The sequence below is a fragment of the Zea mays genome, chromosome 4, assembly GCF_902167145.1.
Source record: "Zea mays cultivar B73 chromosome 4, Zm-B73-REFERENCE-NAM-5.0, whole genome shotgun sequence".
Taxonomy (NCBI): Eukaryota; Viridiplantae; Streptophyta; class Magnoliopsida; order Poales; family Poaceae; genus Zea; species Zea mays.
In genome coordinates this window covers 212802108-212824114 of record NC_050099.1, presented here as the reverse complement: position 1 = coordinate 212824114, position 22007 = coordinate 212802108, and the positions used below count along the sequence as shown (strand labels likewise).

Here is a 22007-nt window from a genome sequence, read left to right as displayed (position 1 = left end):
GAGGAGGTGGAGTCCTCAGTGGTGATTGCTGAACTGGGCGTGGTCCTCCGGGTCGAGTCGGTGTACCCTGTGGTGAACTGTAGCGAGGACGAACACTGCTGCTACCCTGTCCCTGTGAGATAGCCTTCCTCTTCAAATCACCCAGTTGAACACGCTTGTGTTCAATAGCAAGAGCCTTATCCAGTAGCCTCTGAAATGATGGAAAAGTGTGTGCCACTAGAGCATACTGCAGCGGTCCATTAAGTCCTTCAATAAAATGCTCCTGCTTTCTCTCATCCTCAGCAACTTCCTCTGGAGCATATCTCGACAGCTGAATAAATTTATCTCTGTACTCGCTGACTGACATACTTCCTTGCTTCAGCGACAGAAATTCCTTCTTCTTGATCTTTATCATCCCAGCTGGAATATGGTAGTTCCTGAACTGCGTACTGAACTCTGCCCAGGTAATAGTATTCGCAGCATCATGGGCAGCAGTATAAGAATCCCACCAGTCAGCAGCAGGACCAGTCAGACGTCCAGAAGCATATAAGACCTTCTCCCGATCAGTGCATTGTGCAATATTCAGCATCTTCTCAATTGACTTCAGCCAATCATCCGCGTCCAGTGGATCAGGTGAGCTAGCGAATGTAGGTGGCTTATGACTCATAAACTCCCGGTGCTTATCACGAGGTGGAACCGGTGGTGGTGGTGGAGGCAGTGGCACTTGTTGCTGTTGTTGCTGCTGTTGCATTTGTTGCTGCAGTTGCTGTTGTTGCGCCCTCCTTTCTTGGCGTATCTCATCTCTCTCCTGGTGCAACTCCTGGCGTATGTCTTCTCTTTCCTGACGCATCTCTTGGCGTTCTTGCTGCATCTGGGCACGCATATCAGCCATAGTGTCCGCCATTTGCTGCATCACCGCCATCTGAGCAGCAACCAGTGGGTCAACTCCGCCTGGTGGAGGATTAGGGGGATTCATCTCTGCAGGCTGCGGCTGAGGTTGTCTATAAATTCTTCGAGTGTGTCGGTTAGGAGGCAAATCAATTCCACCACCCCTCCTGGTATTGACCATCTGAGTTAGATACATATGGTAAGAAAGAGCAGTAGACAAGGCAGTAATTACAATCGTGTTACTTTGGGGGATTTATTAGCTAAGCAGATTAATATTTCACCTACTATAGCTAATTCAATACCTTATGTTGGTACATGCTAAGATGTCCATCTATAATAATTCAATCAATCAAAGAAGCAAATCAGACATTTAGCATCAGCACAATCAACCAACATTTTTTTTAAGAAAATAGTTTTAACTTTTGTTTCGGGTTCCCTAACTCTTAAGAATGTCATAGGGGTAGGGATTCCAAGGTTTGAAATCCATCTTGTCTCAGAGTAGAAAAGGTAAGAATGATCAGAGTAGAACAGTAGAAGGTGAGATAGGATCAAGATAAGGTAAGTATGGAATGAATCAGAGTAAGATAAGTAGATAAGGGTTTTGTCCATTTCTATCTAGGTTTCGTCCTACAGTCAACATTTCCTCTGATACCACTTCTGTAACACCCGGTTTTAAAGGGACAAAACCGGGTGCATCTCATACATGCGCCAAGAAGACAACATATATAATAACAGAGTGTATAGAGATAAATGTCATAAAACATCAGAGTACTTATTACATAGCGGAAGTCTTATTACAAAATAAAATAATAAAGATAAAGCGAACTAAGGATCGTCGGCGCCAATGTCGACCGAGACACGCCACCTAGATCAGATCGAACTCCTCAGTGTTAGGCGGCTCCTCTTCGACCACCTGCTCTTCTCCTGTGGGGGGGGGGGGGTGTGAGACAGCAAGAGTGAGCTCACATACGTTCATAGCTCAACAAGTCGTGGGGAATAATGTGGCATGAACTCACCAAAGGTGGGAGTTCATGTAGTGTAAGGCTAATCAATGGAATAAAGGCTGAGGCTGAGCATTGCTTTTATAAGTTGGTCAAAATTTTATTAGCAATTACTAAGTGTAAGTAAATACCAAACCTTAATAATAATAAAGAAAAGTAATAGTAAAATAATCCCAAATGCGATGCAAATGTCAAATTAAATTTAAGTTCCATAATTAATCATGTGAGGGTCCGAGCCGCTCTTGACCGTGAGCACGGCTAGTATACTAGTTTTACACTCTGCAGAGGTTGCGCATCTTTACCCACAAGTCGTGTATCCCATGTCGCCTGGGTTTGCAAGGCCCTTAGACACTACCGAGGTGAATGGCTAGGGATCCACTACGAGGCCTTTACAAAGTTCCACTAGCTTCCGAAAACCCGCTACAGTTTATAGGAAGATCCAGTACAGGGTTCCTGGCTGACAGCCATCGCAGCAAAATCAACCAGGGACCTCCCCGCACTGACCTCTCCCCTACTGCCCTTGCCCCTTTCGGGTAAGGTAGTCTTCCACTAGCTTTCCTAATTAGTCAGCCAAGGGCGTCCCATTATACCCTTGTGGTAGCACTGTTTTCCCGGGTGGTCGCTCCATGTTCCCATTAATTTAATGATCTTAACATGAACAATAATAATAACAAGTTAATAACAGAATAATCATGAATAGTGTATCTCCATACCCAATCCACATAAAGCAATAGCAAGTACTACCCAAAAATATTTCAGGGGTGAACAAGGTATAGAGGTAATCAAAACTGGGGTAACATAAAGGCTCCCATCAAAATTATCCTATGCAGATCATTAAAATTAATAAGAACATGGCTGGGAAAGTAAGTGATCAAGGGCACAACTTGCCTTCAATGAGCTCTTGCTCAGCTACTTCTACTTGTTGAACCTCAGTTTCCACAGTGGCTTGCTCGTCTACTCGCATCAACACAATACATACATAGTATAGCCAAAATCAACATCACACCAAGCATGTAAATAAAATATGCAGTAAAAATCTACATATCAAAATGAAACCATAGGAACTGGAATCACTAAATTTGGAGTTATATATTTCAAGTTATGAATTTCTGTAGCTTTTATGTATTTAATACAAGATTAAGTATTAGATAAATTTAAATGAGCCTTTCATGCCAAAACAGAGGCACAAATGCGCAGACAATATTATTACAAAAATTTAGGAACTGGAATGGACCAATTTGGAGCTCATATGAATTTTCTATGAATTATCAAAGTTCTAGCAATTATTTTCATATTAAAAATCTATTTTCTATTTTATTTATTCAATTAAAACGATCACTGGACTGGGCGTCAAATACTGAGAAGTGCAGGGGTCTGCGCGAATAAAATTCTAGACTCAGTGAACAGTGGCCAATGGACTGCGGGTTGATTTCCAGAGAGGTGAGGGTCTCTTTAGAAAAGTTGACCCGCGAAAGGGGTACGGGCGAGTCTCGGCCGTTGGATTAGATCCGAACGGCCCAGATTAGATAAGCACGCTGCGAATCGGTAAGCAATCAGGGGCACAGGATCCAGATTCGACGGTGTGGATTTAATGCGCTCCGATCTCACCTGCACCACCCGATCGCGATCTAACGGTCCCGATTTCACGCACCGAAGCGGTACACCCGATCTAATCGTAGCCCTCTGTTCACGATCCAACGGACCAAAGGCCATCTCCTACCTCCGATGGAGGAGCACGGCGGCGCGCGCCCGTTCACGGCGGTCCGCCCTCCGGAGATCCCGAATCCGGCCAGTACGAACGCCATAACCCGATTCACTCATCCAACGTACAATTGACGACTCCCAGAACTCAATGCTACAACTAATTTTGGCTGAGGTCGAGTGTAGGACCCGGCCCCCGGCGTGCCGCGGCGGCGCCCATGCCATCGGCAGTGGCCACGCGAACTAACGCACCTAGGCCAATTCCGAGCTACTCTAAACGTGCTAGAGATTCAAGCGAAACATGGGAAGGAGAACTCACCGAGGATGGTGGTGGACACCGAGCTGACCACGACGGATTGCGAGTCTGCGGTGGTGTTGAGTCGACGGCGACAAATTCCGGTGCCGCCGGTGGCTTGTCTTCTGAAATTCGGTTGCGGCCACCTTCAACACGTCCGAAAGGAGCCCCTAGGTTCCTTACCCCGAGCACGGTCGTCGGCACGCCCGGATTCGCCTGCGGCGGGTCACTCTCTCTTCTCTCTGCTCACGGCGATGGTGGCACACGATATGGGCGACGAGTTGCGCGGACCGGTGGGAGAAGGAGCTTTATGTGGTCGACCGGGGTTGGATCGAGGGCTAGGGTGGTTGGACGGGGTCCGAGCTTCGCCCGATCGGTGCGCGCTCCCCGCCATGGATCTCGCGCGAGCTGTTACCGATCCCAGGGTGACCGACCACTGGGTCCAAGCTGTCAGCGCAACAGAGGAGCTACGTGCGCGGAGTTTGGCTGACGGGTGGGCCCTTGTTGTCGGCGTCGTGATGCCTGGTGGGCGCGCGGGTCAGAATAGATAGTGGGCCGAATTCCAGGTTGGCGGCCCATCAGGTATAGTATTCCTTTTCCTTTTTCTTTTATATTTTCTTCTTTCTCCCTTCTTTCACAAATTCAAATTTTAATACTAATTTGAATTCAAACTTGTTTGTGAGCTTCTTAACTGAGTTAAGTTCTTAAATTAAAATATTAGTGGGGACAAAATATATTCTTTCATACATTTATTTTCCTCTATTTTGTATAATCCTCCTCCTTCTCTCTTTTCTTAATTCTAGGATTATTTAGGATTTAAATCCCCATTTGGATATTCACCTATTTCTTTTTTTTGCATTATTATGATATTGTCACAAGAATGCACACACAAATAAAATATTCAGCATGATGCAATGATTTAGTAGCATCTTTCTTTATTAATTGTTTTTGGACATGGTGTTCACATATGATGATGCATAAAGATCAAACTCACATAAAGAGAAGTTGTTCCTCTACTGGTAATATTCCTAGCAATTACAAAGTGGGTGTTACAAGGTGGCGGCGCCAGTCTACCTAGACTGGTCCGACGAGCCCATCACCTTCGACCGAGCCGACCACCCCGACCACGTGTCGAGCCCGGGGAAATACCCGCTCGTCGTCGACCCCGTCATCGGCAACGTCAGGCTCACCAAGGTCCTCATGGACGGAAGCAGCAGCCTCAATATCATCTATGCCGAGACCCTCGGGCTCCTGCGTGTCGATATGTCCTCGGTCCGGGCAGGCGCTGCGCCTTTCCACGGCATCATTCCCGGGAAGCGCGTCCAGCCCCTCGGACAACTCGACCTTCTCGTCTGCTTCAGAACACCCTCCAACTTCTGAAGGGAGACCCTGACGTTCGAGGTGGTCGGGTTCCGAGGAACCTACCACGCGGTACTGGGAAGGCCATGCTACGCGAAGTTCATGGTCGTCCCCAACTACACCTACCTCAAGCTCAAGATGCCGGGCCCCAACGGGGTCATCACCGTCGGCCCCATGTACAAACACGCGTTCGAATGCGACGTGGAGTGCGTGGAGTACGCCGAGGCCCTCGCCGAGTCCGAGGCCCTCATCGCCGACCTGGAGAGCCTCTCTAAGGAGGTGCCAGACGTGAAGCCTCATGCCGGCAACTTCGAGCCAGCGGAGACGGTTAAGTCCGTCCCCCTCGACCCCAGCGGCGACGCCTCCAAGCAGATCCGGATCGGCTCCGAGCTCGATCCCAAATAGGAAGCAGTGCTCGTCGACTTTCTCCGCGCAAACGCCGACGTTTTTGCGTGGAGTCCCTCGGACATGCCCGACATACCGAGGGATGTCGCCGAGCACTCGCTAGATATCCGAGCCAGAGCCCGACCCGTCAAGCAGGCTCTGCGCCGATTCGACGAAGAAAAGCGCAGAGCCATAGGCGAGGAGATCCACAAGCTAATGGCGGCAGGGTTCATCAAAGAGGTATTCCATCCCGAATGGCTTGCCAATCCTGTGCTTGTGAGAAAGAAAGGAGGGAAATGGCGGATGTGTGTAGACTACACTGGTCTAAACAAAGCATGTCCGAAGGTTCCCTACCCTCTGCCTCGCATCGATCAAATCGTGGATTCCACTGCTGGGTGCGAAACCCTGTCTTTCCTCGATGCCTACTCAGGGTATCACCAAATCAGGATGAAAGAGTCCGACCAGCTCGTGACTTCTTTCATCACGCCCTTCGGCATGTACTGCTATGTCACCATGTCGTTCGACTTGAGGAATGCAGGTGCGATGTACCAGCGGTGCATGAACCATGTGTTCAGCGAACAAATTGGCCGGATGGTCGAGGCCTACGTCGATGACATCGTAGTCAAGACGAGGAAAGCCTCCGACCTCCTTTCCGACCTTGAGGTGACATTCCGATGTCTCAAGGCGAAAGGCGTGAAGCTCAATCCCGAAAAGTGTGTCTTCGGGGTACCCCGAGGCATGCTCTTGGGGTTCATCCTCTCCGAGCGGGGCATCGAAGCCAACCCGGAGAAGATCGCAGCCATCACCAGCATGGGGCCCATCAAGGACTTGAAAGGCGTACAGAGAGTCATGGGATGTCTTACGGCCCTGAGCCGTTTCATCTCGCCCCTCGGTGAAAGAGGCCTGCCTCTGTACCGCATCGGGGCGAATAACGGTTCCCCCGGAAGCCTTCTCTCGAGACCTGCATCAACCCTCCGTCAAGATCGACGACACGCCCGAGCCTGAGGCACCCTCGGCCCAGCCCGAGGTACCCTTGGCTCGGTCCGAGGTACCCTCGGCCCCCGAGGGTGAGGCACTACGCGTCAAGGAGGAGCGAAGCGGGGTCATGCCTAATCGAAACTGGCAGACCCCGTACCGGCAATATCTCCACCGAGGAGAGCTACCCCTCGACCGAGCCAAAGCTCGGAGGTTGGCACGGCCCGCCAAGTCGTTCGTCTTGTTGGGAGATGGGTAGGAGCTCCACCACCGCAGCCCCTCAGGCTCCCTCTAGTGGTGCATTTCCATCGCCAAAGGCCAGGACCCGGGGGGCTACACGCACCCTTGGGAAGGGCCACTCGTCATCGCCAAAGTTCCGAAGCCCGGAACAAACGAACTGGCCGACCGTCAAGGCGAGGTCTGCACCAACACTTCAAACGTCTAACAACTACGTCACCTCTACCCTTAAGATGCTTTCAAGTTGTTCGCATACCTCGCCCCCACGCAAGTTTTAGTCATCAAGGAAGGGTCAGCCTTGCCTCGGCAGAGCCCGACCCTCCCTCGGGGGCTAAAAAGGGGGGAACCCCTCTGCGTCAAAATTTTCAATCGAAAAGGGAAAAGGCTTTTGCGTTCCCCCGGCTATGTCGGAAGCAGGACCCCAAGGAGCGAACGCGGGTGCATGTAAGTGGCAAGGCTGACTGAGCCGAGGGACTCCTACGCCTCTGGGTTATGGACACCTCACTCGTCACCTACCACGAAAAGTGACTCCTACTTGGGGAAGCCACCCTGCTACTGACGGGCGGGGCCAGACATGCAAAATGAAAGGGAAAGGAGCACGACTTTATGCAACGGTAATAAAGTGTTTAGGCCTCAGCGGCCGCAGAAAGACACACGTGCATCCAACAGAAACTGCTCCGACAGAGTTAGGCGTCGCCCGGGGAAGGAGCCGCGCCTTCGGCTTCATCCCCACCCTCGGCAAAGTCCATCCCGGCTTCGGACGACGGCGCAGGCGGGAGGATCTCTGCCTCGAAGGTGGTCGCCAGCACTGCGCTCGGACCCGCGGCGGTCGCATCGAGCCTCTAGACTTCTGCCAGGGCGGCTTCATCTTCGTCAGGAAGGCAATACCCTTCGCTGACCCGCTCCAAGTCCACGACGTAGTGGGAAGCGAGCACGGCGAAGGCCCGCCTGACGCCGTGGTGTAGTGCCTCGCGGAGTCTGCCGCGCACATGATCGCCCAAGGCCAGCAGGCGACTTTGAGGGGAGCTTCCTGAGGGGACGTCGCCGAAGCCAAGGACCCGGCAGAAGTTCGAGACGGCCTCGGACATGGCCGCGTGGTCGGCCTCCCTCTGCTCGACCGCCCCGGCAAGCGCCTTGGCGGACTCATCGAGGGCGGACTCGAGCTCTACGAACAGCCAGAACGGAAGATCTCAAGCGCAAGTGGAGGAAACAAGCTAAAACAGAAACCGAAAATGGCCAGGGCGTACCTCCGGCTCGGGCACGCTGCTCCGAGGCTGCGACCTGGGCTACGGCTAGGTCGGCTGCAATGGCTCCAGCCCAGCTTTCGGCCTCGGCAGCTCGGCCCCGAGATTGGTCTCGCTCACTGACGACCTGGTCGAACTCCGACTGCTGTCGTCGCACCTCTGCGCGTGCCGCTGCCGCCTCTGCGTGTGCCGCTGCCGCCTCGGTTCTCAGATCGGTGCAGAGCAACCGAAGGTCCGCCACCTCGGCGCCCTGCTGAGAGAGGCGCGCAGTAGCCCCGGCGAGCCAGGTCCTCAGGGATCGCAGCGAGCCCCAGACGTCAACCTCGTGGCGGATGAACGACGACTTGGCGGCGCTCAGATCCATCAGATCCTGAGGGAAAGAAGCGGGGCGTCACAAAAGACGCCTTGGTCACAAAAAAAGGAGGTATGCCTGAAACCATTACCTGGAGGATTTTGGGGACATCCCTGCAGAAAACCTCCAGCGACGACCGGAGCGACCCCACCGTTGCTTCGGCACACTCGCGGAGCTCGTCCCAAGACTGCTTCTCCCGTTCGTCGTCAAGAACGAAGAAGGGGTCTGAGGCCTCACGGGTCCGGAACCGGAGCAACTGGCGCCGACCCTCGGAGCTCCGCCGCACAGCGACAAGGCTGCCGCTCGGCGGGACGGATCGCGTCTCCACGCCCCCCCTCCTCCGAGGCACCGAGCGCTGACGCCTCGGCCATCTCAGCGTCGGCAGCAACAGATCACTCCCCGACTGGGACGGAAGCGGCTTCAATAGCAACAGGTGCCAGCACCGCCGACACGTCCGGTGGGGCCGGGGCCACGTCCGCGTCGGCCGCCTCCTCTAGCACGATGGCCGCCTCGGCAGAAGAGCCGGCCTCGGGAACTCGCTCCACGGCGACTGGTGCCGCCTGAGCCCCCTGCTGTGGAGCGCCTTGCGAGAAGGTCAGCTGAACGGCAAGGCCCGGAGCGGCGCCGGCTGCGGAAGCCGACGCCGTCTTAAGGGCCTTTCGGGGGGCCAGATCGGTCAGGCCATGGCTCCGCTTGCTGAGGAGGAAAGAAAAATTGCGGTCGGGACATACGAATGAAAAGCTAGAACGAAGACGTTCCAAGATACTTACCCGCTCCGGGCCATGATCAACCGTGCCTGAGGGGAGGTCTCTCGGATCTCGACCCCCGAAGGCGCCGTCGAGGTCCGCCTCGCCGGCAGCTTCGGCACCACCCTTGCTTTGGGCGCCTTGGACGCCCGGGAGACGGACTGCCCAGGCACTACCACGGCGACCTGAGGGTCGCTCTCCTGCGCTGCTGACGTGGGCGACGGCTCTCGGGGAACAAACGCCTCGTCCTGGCTCCCCGGGGTCACCTCAACTCCCCCGGTCGAGGGGTCAAGTACCCTCTCAGTCTGCCCCCGCTCTTCGGGCCGGGACCTCGGCGTCTTGACCGCGGGGACTGACGGCATCAGCCCACTCGGGGGCTGGCTTGACGGCTTCTGGCCTAACCTCAAGCCAGGGCTGAAGCCGAGGCGGGCAGCCATGTCGTCTTCCTCGTCATCATCTTCATCATCGTCGTCGTCATCAGGCGTTTCCGGCGACGGCTCCCTCGGGAGCCCCTCCCTCTCCTGCCGACGACGGAGCTTTTCCAAGGCGTCTCGAGCCCGCATCCGCTCGCGGGCCCGGGCCTTCTCCTCGTCCTTCTTTTTCTTCTTCTCCTCCGCGGCAACCCGCCGCGCTGCTCGGTCCACCGCATCCTGCGGGACCCGTGGCAGGGAAGGCTTGTGCCACCCTACCTCCTGGAGACAGATGGAAATCCCGACCGTAAGAACCAGGGGCAACCCGACGCAAGAGGAAGGAAGGAGCGGACACTCACCAGAGTCACGCACCCTTGGTCAGGGCGCATCAAGGGCTGGGAGAAGGCGCTGGGGTCCGGTTTTCCCAACGCGACGGCCACCCGCCCGTGGAGAACGTCGAAGGGAAGAGGATCCGAAGACATCCGCGAGCCCTCCAAGTCAGCCTCCGGCGTCATCTCCCAAAGCGGCAACCGTCGCTCCGCCAAGGGAAGCACCCTCCGGCGGTGGATGGCGGCAATCACTCCCGCGGCGGTGAGTCCCCCTTTCCGCAACGCCTCCAAGGCCTTGAGAAGGGGTTCGAGGTTCTTCTGTCTTTCGTGTGGGGTCCCGTGGCGCCAAGCATCGGCGGCGACGGTGACTACTCGCTGGGAAAACGGCGGGAGCAACTCGCCGTCATTCCAGAGGTAGAACCACCGGCGCTGCCACCCTTTGTTCGAGGACGCAAGGATGGCGGGAATATACAGCGACGCCCGCGACTGCCTCAGCTGAAGGATGCAGCCGCTGGCCCGCACTGCCGCGCGGACCTTTCTCTCCCCCGTCGGCGAAGCAAAAAGCTCCGCGAAAAAGAGATGAGTCCACAAGTCCCAGTGGGGGGCGATCCCCAAGTACCCCTCGCACACCGCTACGAAGATGGCGGCCTACAAGATGGAGTTGGGGCTGAGGTTGTGCAACTCCACCCCGTAGTGGTGCAGGATCGCCCGCATAAAGCGGCTCGCCGACACACCAAATCCCCGCTCGTGGAAGGAGACGAAGCTCACGATGTACCGCGGCGGTGGGGACGGAGCGGCTCCGCTCATGGGGGGAATCCATTCCGGCCGCCTCTCATCGGAGAGAGGGCAAAGTAAACCCTCAGCAACAAGATCCTCCAGATCGCCCGCCGTCACTATGGAGAGAGGCCATGGGTCGCGCGGTGAGATGATGGTCACCCGGTCGGACATCACCGAGCAGAAGGGGTGGCGGCGCAAAAGACAGGGTGGGTGGTTTCCTTTTCTCTGGCTAAGTCTCTCAGGTTGCGAAAACCTAAGAGGGAGGCAAGAAGCGGAGCAAAGAACCATCGCCAGACCCTCCCCCGAGTATATAAAGACCAAGGCGAGACCCGTTCAACGTTCCACCCGGACCGGCCGCGGGATTCAAAAACTCGAAGCGAAACAGCCGTTCCTCGAACGGCTCGCGCACGCACAACGGCCGCCCCGCGAACCACTTGCCCCGTCGCATTAACTCCGCGGCGGGACAGGCGGCGCCTCTAGCAGGGGAAGCGAGCGACGTTTCGCCTTCGCCATAATGACCGCGTCAAAAAAGGTACGCCGCGTCGTTCAATTTCGTATCCTTTTCCTTTTCCTCTTTCTCTCTCTTACAACAGGGACCGGGAAAGGGGGATACCCCGAAAAGGATCCTTCTCTGTGAAGGAACCAGGCTCCGAGCCTCCCTACTGATCAGAGGTTCGAAGGCTAGCCCCTCGAAGGGTTCAACATTCGCCTCAGAGCGCGTGGGCTCCACACCCACTACTGGTCAGAGGTTCGAAGGCCGGCCCCTCGGAAGGGTTCAACGACCGCCTCAGGCTACTCGGGCTCCGCGCCCATTACTGATCAGGGGTTTGAAGGCTGGCCCTCAAAAGGTTCACAGCCGCCTCAGACACAGAGCGAGGGATGACCATGGGTACGTTCGATACATAACCAAGGCTCGGGCTGCGCTCCCGAGGTACCCTAGGACATTTCCGAGACCAGCGGGAACGATCTTGTAACGGAATCCCATCAGAGGGAGGCATCGAGCCCTCGGACCCCGTCGATAGGGGACCGGGTCCGGCAGATCACCCGCAGGTACTTTTGGGCGCGCCTCTGGGCCTCTAGCCGACCCCTAACGAATGGGGCACGGACGTCCGCTCGGATTACCCGCCAGCAGCTCACCGGAGACACCATGTTCGGCGCCCACCGAGGGCAACATGGCGCTTTCCCCCCTCCTCCTTGCGGAAAGGCGACGCAGGGGCGTATGTAAAAAAGTCGAGTCTGTCCCTGATCGTCCTCTCTCCTTGTGCAGAGGCTCGGGGGCTGCTCTCACAAACCCGGCTCCGGCCAAACCGTTGACAGCGTCAACATACCAGCCTGAGAACTTGGAACCCGACTGTGCACCCGGGCTACGGCCATCTCGCATGAGGGAACGACCAGACCAGCCGAAGCATTACGCGAGGCATTAAGACCTCGGAGGAGTCAAACCACTCCTCCGAGGCCTCGGGGGCTACACCCGGCGGGTGCGCTCGCGCGCACCCGCCGGAACAAAACGCAACCGAGAAAGGTTGGTCCCCTTGCAAAAAAGTGCGACAAAAGCCTCCAAGCGAGTGTTAACACTCCCTTCGAGGCTCGGGGGCTACTGTCGGGGACCATAATTAGGGGTACCCTCAAGGCTCCTAATTCTCAGCTGGTAACCCCCATCAGCACAAAGCTGCAAAGGCCTGATGGGTGCGATTAAGTCAGGGATCAGTCCATTCGAGGGACTCGATCACGCCTCGCCCGAGCCTAGCCTCGGACAAGGGCTGCCGACCCCGGAGGATCTCCGTCTCGCCCGAGGCCCCCCTCCAGCGACGAACATATTTTCGGCTCGCCCGAGGCCCTGTCTTCACCAAGAAGCAACCCTGACCAAATCGCCGTGTCGACCGACCAAATCGCAGGAGCATTTAATGCAAAGGTGGCCTGACACCTTTATCCTGACGCGCGCCCTTCAGTCAACAGAGCCGAAGTGACCGCCGTCACTTCGCCGCTCCACTGACCGGCCTGACAGAAAGACAGCGCCGCCTGCGCCGCTCCGACTGCAGTGCCACTTGACAGAGTGAGGCTGACGGGCAGTCAGGCCCGGCCGCAGGCGCCATAGGAAGCTCCGCTTCGCCCGACCCAGGGCTCGGACTCGGGCTAAGCCCCGGAAGACGGCGAACTCCGCTCCGCCTGACTCAGGGCTCGGACTCGGGCTAAGCCCCGGAAGATGGCGAACTCCGCTCCGCCGGATTCAGGGCTCGGACTCGGGCTAAGCCCCGGAAGACGGCGAACTCCGCTCCGCCCGACTCAGGGCTCGGACTCGGGCTAAGCCCCGGAAGACGGCGAACTCCGCTCCGCCCGACTCAGGGCTCGGACTCGGGCTAAGCCCCGGAAGACGGCGAACTCCGCTCCGTCCGACCCAGGGCTCGGACTTGAGCTCAGCCCCAGAAGACGACGAACTCCGCTTCGCCCGACCCCAGGGCTCGGACTCAGCCCTGGCCTCAGCCGACGGTCTCCGCCTCACCCGACCCAGAGGCTCGGACTCGACCACGGCCACGGAAGACAGACTCGACCTCGACCTCGGAGGAGCCTCCACATCGCCCAACCTCGAGCGCGAGCCGGCCACGTCAACAGGAGGCGCCATCATTACCCTACCCCAAGCTGACTCAGGCTACGGGGAACAAGACTGGCGTCCCATCTGGCTCGCTCCGCCAGATAGGCAATGATGGCGCCCCGCACGCTCCCTAACGACGGCAGCTCTCCGCCCCCTTACGGAAGCAAGAGAACGTCAGCAAGGCCCCGACAGCTGTCCTTCCGCCAGGCTCCAGCGCTCCTCCGACGGCCACGACATCACACGAACCGGGTGCCAAAACCTCTCCAGCTGCCACGACGGCATGTAGTTAGGGCGCTAGCTCTCCTCCGCTAGACACGTAGCACTCTGCTACACCCCCCATTGTACACCTGGATCCTCTCCTTACGCCTATAAAAGGAAGGACCAGGGCCCTCTTACAGAGGGTTGGCCGCGCGGGGACGAGGACGAGACAGGCGCTCGCGTGAGGCCGCTCGCTCCCTCACCCGCGTGGACGCTTGTAACCCCCTACTGCAAGCGCACCCGACCTGGGCGCGGGACGAACACGAAGGTCGTGGGATTTCCACCTCTCTCACGCCCGCCTCCGGCGACCTCACTTCCCCCCTTCGCGCTCGGCCTCGCGCCGACCCATCTGGGCTGGGGCACGCGGCGACATTCACTCGTCGGCCCAGGGACCCCCCGGTCTCGAAACGCCGACAATATTGAATCATTATAAAAGAAAATATGAGTTTCATTGTCATGGAACTTAAATTGTAGAAGGCATACATTCTATTAGAAGTTTATACGTAGCATACTAAAACAAAGTAATTATTTTAGTCTAATCTAATAAATGTATATATCATTCGACAATTGAGTTATAAGGCACACTAAGACAGTTCTGAGGTTGTATATTGCTCGATGGAAATCAAATTGCAGTTGAATTGTAGCACAAAACTACAGTAGAAGTGAGTGTCAGTGGTTCATCAAAGAGAATAATTTTTACTAAGCAACACCATAAAAATAATTTCTAGGCACAATGAGATAACGTATCTACCTTACCGACAGCTAGGTTTATGATGGTCGGTTTATCACGGGCAGGAACATTTGCACTCACCTCTTGCATTGCAAATTCATACTCAATGAACAACTAGCATAGGTAGGTGGAACTGAAGCAAATAATTAACCAAACTTCAGGGAAAAGGGCTAAGAAAATACAATTGATGAGATGTACCTGTAGTCCAAGACCCCAGTTATTGAGACCCTACAATCAAAAAGGAAGGCAATTAAGAAAGCAGCAACACTGGCTATCAAAAATTCAAGATTAGAAGTTTCAAGTTGAAGTGATATCGGAACATCTCATTTCATGGATTTGGTCAAATGCTGGTGGAGAGAAATGGACCAGAAACCATTTCATAAAAATATTTCTTTAGATTAGTTTATAAAGAATTCAGAACAAAAGACCACATTTGGTAACAAAAGACCACAAGAATTTCTTGAGATTAGTTTCTTTTCTCCTCTTGTGCCTTTGTTTTGGTTTGAATGCCTGCGCTTTGAGGCGGGCAAAGGAATGGTTGGTATCAGTGGCTACGATGAGGTGCAGGCATGTCGAAAGCCGCTAGGGGACATGCTCGCATAGATCATCATTGCAGTATCCAGTTGCACTTAGCAGTAAAGCTACATAGGGAAGCTGCAAAAGTTTGTTCGTGTATGTCAATTGTTTGCTGATTTGCTTCTCTAACAAGTGCAACATTTCAAAGACTATACTAAGTGAATGTTATTGCTTTTGTTTAATGCCCAACAATAATCAAATAGATGTGCTTCCATGCTCTTTAGTCCTCACCATCTCATTCCCATTAAGCATATCAGTCAAATCCAATCTAACACTCATATATGGGACGGTTGGCACAAATCAACATGTTGTGGATATTGTTTTTCTGTCATCATACATACACAAACCTGGATTACTTATTTACATAATAAATCCTATGAAGTTTGATATGTTGGTCTTGAATTGACAAAAAATGGTGGGAACAGTTATACGACCAATGAATTTGTAAAGACCTTACTCATCTGAAAGTAGTTGGAAGTTACATTTGCTCAAGTTGAGCTTATATAACCCTACATAATCCATTAGGATTTTGTTAAAAGATGGAACATGAACTTGTTGTTTCAAAACTTTGACGTCAGTAGGTGCCTCAAATGTTTGCACCACAAATGTTTATAGCATAATAACATTGCACTTGATAAGTTATATGCCAAACTATGAAGCCACTATCAACAAATAACAACTATTTTTCTTAGTGGAGCACCAATAGCTTCTTGTTAACCTATCTGATATGGGTTTGAAAGTAACTGATGATCACTTACCAACTGCTACTTAAGTAAGCCCAGGAAGAGCAATAAGAGTAAGATTCAGAACTGCTGAACTACAAGAATGTAAAATTGTCAAACACAATTAAAAATAAGGGACATGGAACTATATCAAATAAACCACACAACTTGATTCAAACACGGTATAGCTGCCCAACCTACAACTACAATAGAGTCGACAAGCTAAAGGAAACCCATAAATCCTTTGCAACAAACAACAATCTCATTGAAGCGAACAATTGAGATGTGATAATGCGATAGTAACAATGAACTCTGCAAGAGTTTGCATCTTACCATGGGGAGAAAATATGCTTAAATGGATAGGGACATGTGATATTTGCTTTGAATTGTCAGTTTCTCTGTTAGTTTGATCAGCTATATCCTGCGACAGTAACAATGAACTCTGCAAGAGTTTTCATCTTACCATGGGGAGAAAATATGCTTAAATGGATAGGGACATGTGATATTTGCTTTGAATGGTCGGTTTCTCTGTCAATTTCATCAGCTATATCCTTCCCCACGGCAGCTACAAAAATACAACTAACATTATGTACCAAGTATCATTTGGTTAAGTTGAGTTTACAAATTTAAAAATTGGACAAGTCTGGTTTAGCATTGATGACCATTTGTCACAAAACAATTGTGTATGTATTAGTTCATGTTGAAGGAAAATACAACAAAGCAGAAGCTACTACGATAGCATAATTAATATAATAATATCAAAAAAGGATGTTTCAATGAGAATCACAGACTTCAACTATAGAGCAGTCCTCAACCATAAGTGACAATATAGTTTGATATAATCCTATCTCATCAGTCATGAATCATGCAGTTCCAAAAGGAAAAAGCAGATAAATTACCAAAATATGTAAATCTCATTCTCAGAAGGAAATTATTGAATGACACACTAATAGAACCTGTTCATAATAAAAAGAACCATGTGGTGTATGCAGCCTGCCAGATGTTCTCCTGGTGGACGCGGCGGATGATCTCCTGGATGAGCACTCGAAGGCGATGAGCAGCAGGTTGGAGTCGATGCGCACCTCAGAGAGTAGCGTGGGTGGCTCGTTGGGGTCGTCCAGTAGCGATGTGTCGGTGGCGTCGCAGAACTGGCTGACGAACTGCATCTCCAAGAACTTGTGGCGGCGGGGTTGGAGCTGAGGGTCATGTGCTCCTGTACGTGTCGTGCCAACGCCTCAATCGAGATGTCCTCCTCTCCAACCGGGCCAGTGCCACTAGCGCTGGCGGTGACGTTACTGTTGGGGCAACCATGGCGATCTGGGCCTGCATCGGCGGTAGGGTTTGGTGGGTTTTTTGGGGGAGAGAAGAGACGACGACGCGTGCAGGACAGCGGCACGTCGAAGACGGTGAGCGAGAGGTGCTTCTTGACGACGCTGACATTGAAATAGATGACACCAGAGGACGGGATGTTGACCTTGATGTTGTGGATGGGGAACCACATGAACGTGGACGGGATGTCGTAGATGACATGCTCGCTGTTATGCATAAGCTGAGGCAATGGCCAACACGAGCACCAACCGCATGGCCTAGGTAATGGCCGACATGAGTAGCAGCCACACGACGCCCCAGCGAGACACCATCCGCATCGCCGCCGCGTCCGCCTTCGACACCACGTCCGTGACGCCGCCGCTGTCTGAGACCAAACCGAACCCTTGGATGTTAGATCCGAACAGGGAGAGCGACACATGAGGAGGTCGGCGCTGTACTTGAGGTGGCCCGTGTTGTCGGTGAAGGCGCTACATGCAACGTCGCTTGTGGTTGTGCCGGCGGCGGAGAGGGAGCTGGCCATGTCGCGAGGAAGATGAGCGCAGGCTAGAGATCGGCTGCGATGCCAGCAGGCCATCTCCGCGCTGCCACAAAGGCGAGAAGGGAGGGGCAATGTTGGGGGCGTGAGGGTAGCTTGCGACGTAGGAAGAGGGCAGGGGCGAGGATGCGAAGTGGCATCGCGCAGGAGTTTCCCGGCGGGGATCACAAACGGGGGCTGGGGACGCTGCGGCATTTTCAGGAAGGAGGGGGTGGCGGGCGCGCCGGAGACGGACGGGAGCGAAGGTCACGGTGGTGGGGCAGGGTGCACAGGTGTGGACGCCCACAATCCACCCTTATAGAGTAGTAGAGATTAAATTCTCCTTTCTAAACATGCCCTTAATTTGACAAAAAAAATCCGTTATCACCCAACACGGCATTAGCTGAAGCCAAGTGGATCCAAATAAAAAATAAGGGCCAAAAATATTTTCCCTTGTTAAAGACAAATCCTCTACCGCACCAAACCTCTTTTGCTCGATCTGTGTGTATATTGCACTAACATAGCAGTATTCCACTCTGAATTACTATTACAGTGCTTTGCAAGTGAATTGTTCGTTACTCCCTTCACCTTCAAGTTTCGTCATGCTTCATGGTCGGTGCAACTGCTTTCATATTTTATCTCTCTTCTTGTGGGTTGAGTTTGATCGGTGCGTTCTTGTTGGAGGAATTCACAGTAACATGACAATCAAATTCAGATGCAACTGCGACCAGGAGGGGTAGAATGAACCTGTTTTATCTTTGGTTTGAAACATCAAAAGCAGGATTGTACGTGCTTTTAAGTGTCTCTTGTAGGGATAGAATGAACCTGTTGTATTTATAGTCTAGGAACTCAGGGTTGTATCACAAAGTTTCTTAAGTGTCTCTTGTACTTGGAAAACTGAACCAACGTCTTAAGGTTGTATGTGCTCTAAAAGAGACTAAACCATATTAATTCCGTCTTTTGCCACTCATTTATTTTAGTTGCACTAATGGCGGAATAATATCAAGGGGCATTTTAGTTTTCTTATGAGTCATTTAATACGTTCTGAATATTTTGTCTCTGCAACCAAACCGTTTTCGCCAGATAGATTCACTTCTATTAGAGAATCATTCGAAATCACTCCATCAAAAAATCAACTCTCGAAGCTAAATAATCATAGAGCAGAGCTCTACCAAATGAGACTCTTACCCTCCCCCTGTCGTTGCTCACGTATCCGGCGCAAGTCTAGTCGTGAGTCCTCAGCCGACTGTCCTCACTCTTCATTAGTAGGGGTAATACAGTCTTTTGGCGTAGTAATTAATGCACTTTAGTAAGATTTAGTTATTAGAACCAAACATGATACTTTAGGGCGTTTGGTTGGTTAGAAGAGGCGGCCACAGTTTCTATAGTGTTTGGATGGAAGTTAAGTAAGAGTGAGGTAAACATCGGAGTAATTTTTTGGTGGCGGCTTGATCCCAAAAATTAAGGGGATGGTGTCGCCCTTACTTCATCCTATTTTGACCTCAAACCAAACACTTAGGGGGTGTTTGAATGCATTAGAACTAATAATTGTTTGGCTAAAAATTGTTAATGGAATTAGCTAGCTAACAAATAGATATCTAACTATTAACTAATTTACTAAAAATAGCTAATAGATAAACTATTAGCTACGATGTTTGCATGTCTTAACTAATTTTAGTCATTAACTATTAGTTCTAGTGCATTCAAACGTTCTTAGTGACTAAACTTTAGACACTAATTATGTGAACTTGGCCAAATGGCTGTGCTGCCGCGATATGGAAACTAAATAAATATAACCATGTCATTATGTCAAGCAGCTGCAAATAAAGGGAACGAAAGCACGGGATGCAAGGATGTGAGGAACATGATGGTGAGTTGGCGACCTCCACCTACCGGACCAACTACGACAGACAGACGACCTGCCCCCGAGACCGACCGTATCGATACCATTGTCCCATCCCCGCCGGTGCAGGTGGCTCTTTACCAACAACCACTCCCACCCCGACCCACCGTTACATATCTCCATCTCACCCGCGCGCCCACGCGCCTCCACCACGCCATCCATCGCAATGGCCGCCGCCGCCGCGCTCCTCCTCCTCCTGTGCGCCGCGTCTCTCGCGTCCGCAGCCGCCGACGACGGGTTGACGACCTTCAAGGTGTACTTCCACGACGTCGTGGCGGGGACGAACCCGACGGCGGTGCGCATCGCGCAGGCGGCGTCCTCCAACACGTCGTCCACCAACTTCGGCGCGGTGGTGGCCATCGACGACCCGCTGACGACGGGTCCCACGCGCGCCGCGGGCACGGAGGTGGGCCGCGCCCAGGGCACCTACACGTTCGCGGACCAGCAGACGTTCGGCCTCCTCATGGTCATGAACTTCGTGTTCACGGCCGGCGAGCACAACGGCAGCACGCTCTCCATCCTTGGCCGCAACGAGGTGCTCAGCGACGTCCGCGAGATGAGCATCGTCGGCGGCAGCGGCAAGTTCCGCATGGCGCGCGGGTACGTGCAGGCGCACACCATCGACTCCGGCGCCACCTCCGGGACCACCGTCGTCCAGTACACCGTCAACGTCAAGGCCTAGCTACCTGTTACGTACCCTTGCTTGCGACTCCGGGCCGTGGCTTCTCGTACGTCCATCCATATCTCCGGCTGCTTTGTACACACCTTGTCTGTCGTCTTTGAGCGGGATTCGGATTTGCAGAGCCGAATTTACTACTAAAGTTTCAAAATTTCACAGAGTTGTAGGGTCGAGAATTAAATGTGTCGAAAACACGTTAGCGACCATTCTTATATAGTTTTTGTTGGAATTTTGTTGGCACATTTGGATGAATTTTGTTGGAATTTTGTGGACAAACAAACACAAGAAATTAACAGAACCAATCAATCGACAGCAAAACGTCAGTCAGAGCATGGCATGTGGTTGTTGATGATTGCCTCCACTCATCCAGCCAACAGCTAGCAAACGCGTGTTGCTAGTGACTGGAAAACGTAGGTAGCACGCCGATCGAGTAGGAGGAGTAGGTGGGCGACGGCCGACGGGTCGAAAGCGGTGGAGCCGTCGGCACGCCACTCGCTTTCCAGATCCAATCCAACGCGTTTCTCAGCAAAAGCAACCCACTGCATTCGTCCGTCCACGGCCATTACAATTTCGTTTTGCATTTCTGGGATACTGTTTTGTTGACAAAAGTTTGACTCTTATATTTTTTTAAAATTTAAACCGAAATACACTAAAAATTGGAACGAGAATTTTTTTTGGAAACCCGTGTTTCTCGAGTGACAAACTCTTCCCACTCCATTGTCTGGACAAAAGCGCCTAGCCTCCACCAGAAGAGAAATTTGGTAAAATAGAACACTATATGGTCGTCATCTTTAAAAAGTGGGAAATTTGGATCCATACCATTAAAAGATCACCACTTTAGATCCATACCATTACTATCTCACTTACATGTGGGTCCACATGAGTCAATGACATGTGGGGTCCATGGTATATATCTAAAGTTTGGATCTTTTAATGGTACACATGAGTCAATGACATGTGGGGTCCATGGTATATATCTAAAGTTTGGATCTTTTAATGGTATAGATCCAATTGTTCCTTAAAAAGTAGGTCGTAGTTAGGTGAAATTGTAAAAATGGGTCGATTAAATAGGCTACCTTTATCAAAATACCCAACCAACTGTTTAACTTGTCTGACAACTGGGTCTGTATACCCGCTGGACTGAAATGTCCGTCACTTTCTTTTACTCGTTATCGGCGTGTAAAACAGGGACGATCTAAAGATTAGGCCGCTTCAGATTACTGATGCCGCCACGGTCACCGCAGAACCAGCCTACACGAAGAAGACGTTGCCGGCAACAGATGGTGCGGTGTAACGCCTACCCAATTGCTCGCCATGCTGACCACGGTTGGTGGGGAGGTACCGTTACGCCGTGTCAGGAAGCACGCCCAATGCAGCAGCAGCAGCAAGCGACTCGTCCAAGAAACCCAGGCAGAGGGCCGCCAGCAAGCAGCGATGACGAATGACAGGAGATAAGGACACGACCACGACCGCTGACGCGAACCTCATCGTTGAGAAGCAACCGCTCAGCAACAACGATCTTCAGCTCGTCCCTATTTTGCCGCAACGATCTTCAGATCGTCTTGTTTTACATGTTGTTAATAGCTCAAAGTTAAAGAAAGAGCACTTCTAGTCCAAATGGTATACGAGTCCACTTGTCAGATGAGTTAAACAGGCAGATGGGTATTTTGACGAAAGGAGCCTACTTGATCGACCTATTTTCACAAGTTCATCTAAACACGCCCTATTCATAGAGTGGCCTAATTAGACAAATTCCTCACACCAAAAGATCAGTCGGTCATCTGGCATCGTTTCTCGCCTATAGGGGGTGCAAACGTATAGGGTAACGAAGAATCCTAAAATCGATCCATATGTAAAACTTAAATATAGATACCCATATTTATACTCCAAGACCACACATAGCTGGGACTTGGGATGACCACACAACACATAAGGGTCACAATACCGTAGTTTTGGCAGCTCCAAAAATACCATGGTTTTGAGAAACATTGTTTTGATACAATATTATAAACCATGGTATTAAGGAAAA

General features: G+C 52.3%; 1 protein-coding gene across 1 annotated transcript; it reads left to right on the top strand.

Moving 5' to 3' along the window:
• Nucleotides 1–19410: 19410 nt before the first annotated feature.
• Nucleotides 19411–20205, top strand: LOC100282529 (uncharacterized). The gene has a single exon (NM_001155437.2). It carries the CDS (start codon nucleotides 19466–19468, stop codon nucleotides 19979–19981), a length of 516 nt encoding a protein of 171 aa, NP_001148909.1. The 5' UTR covers nucleotides 19411–19465; the 3' UTR covers nucleotides 19982–20205.
• The last annotated feature ends 1802 nt before the right edge of the window (nucleotides 20206–22007 follow it).

What these genes read in the sequence shown, in the direction of transcription:
- LOC100282529 (NM_001155437.2), top strand. Translation starts at nt 19,466, where the DNA reads ATGGCCGCCGCCGCCGCGCTCCTCCTCCTCCTGTGCGCCGCGTCTCTC.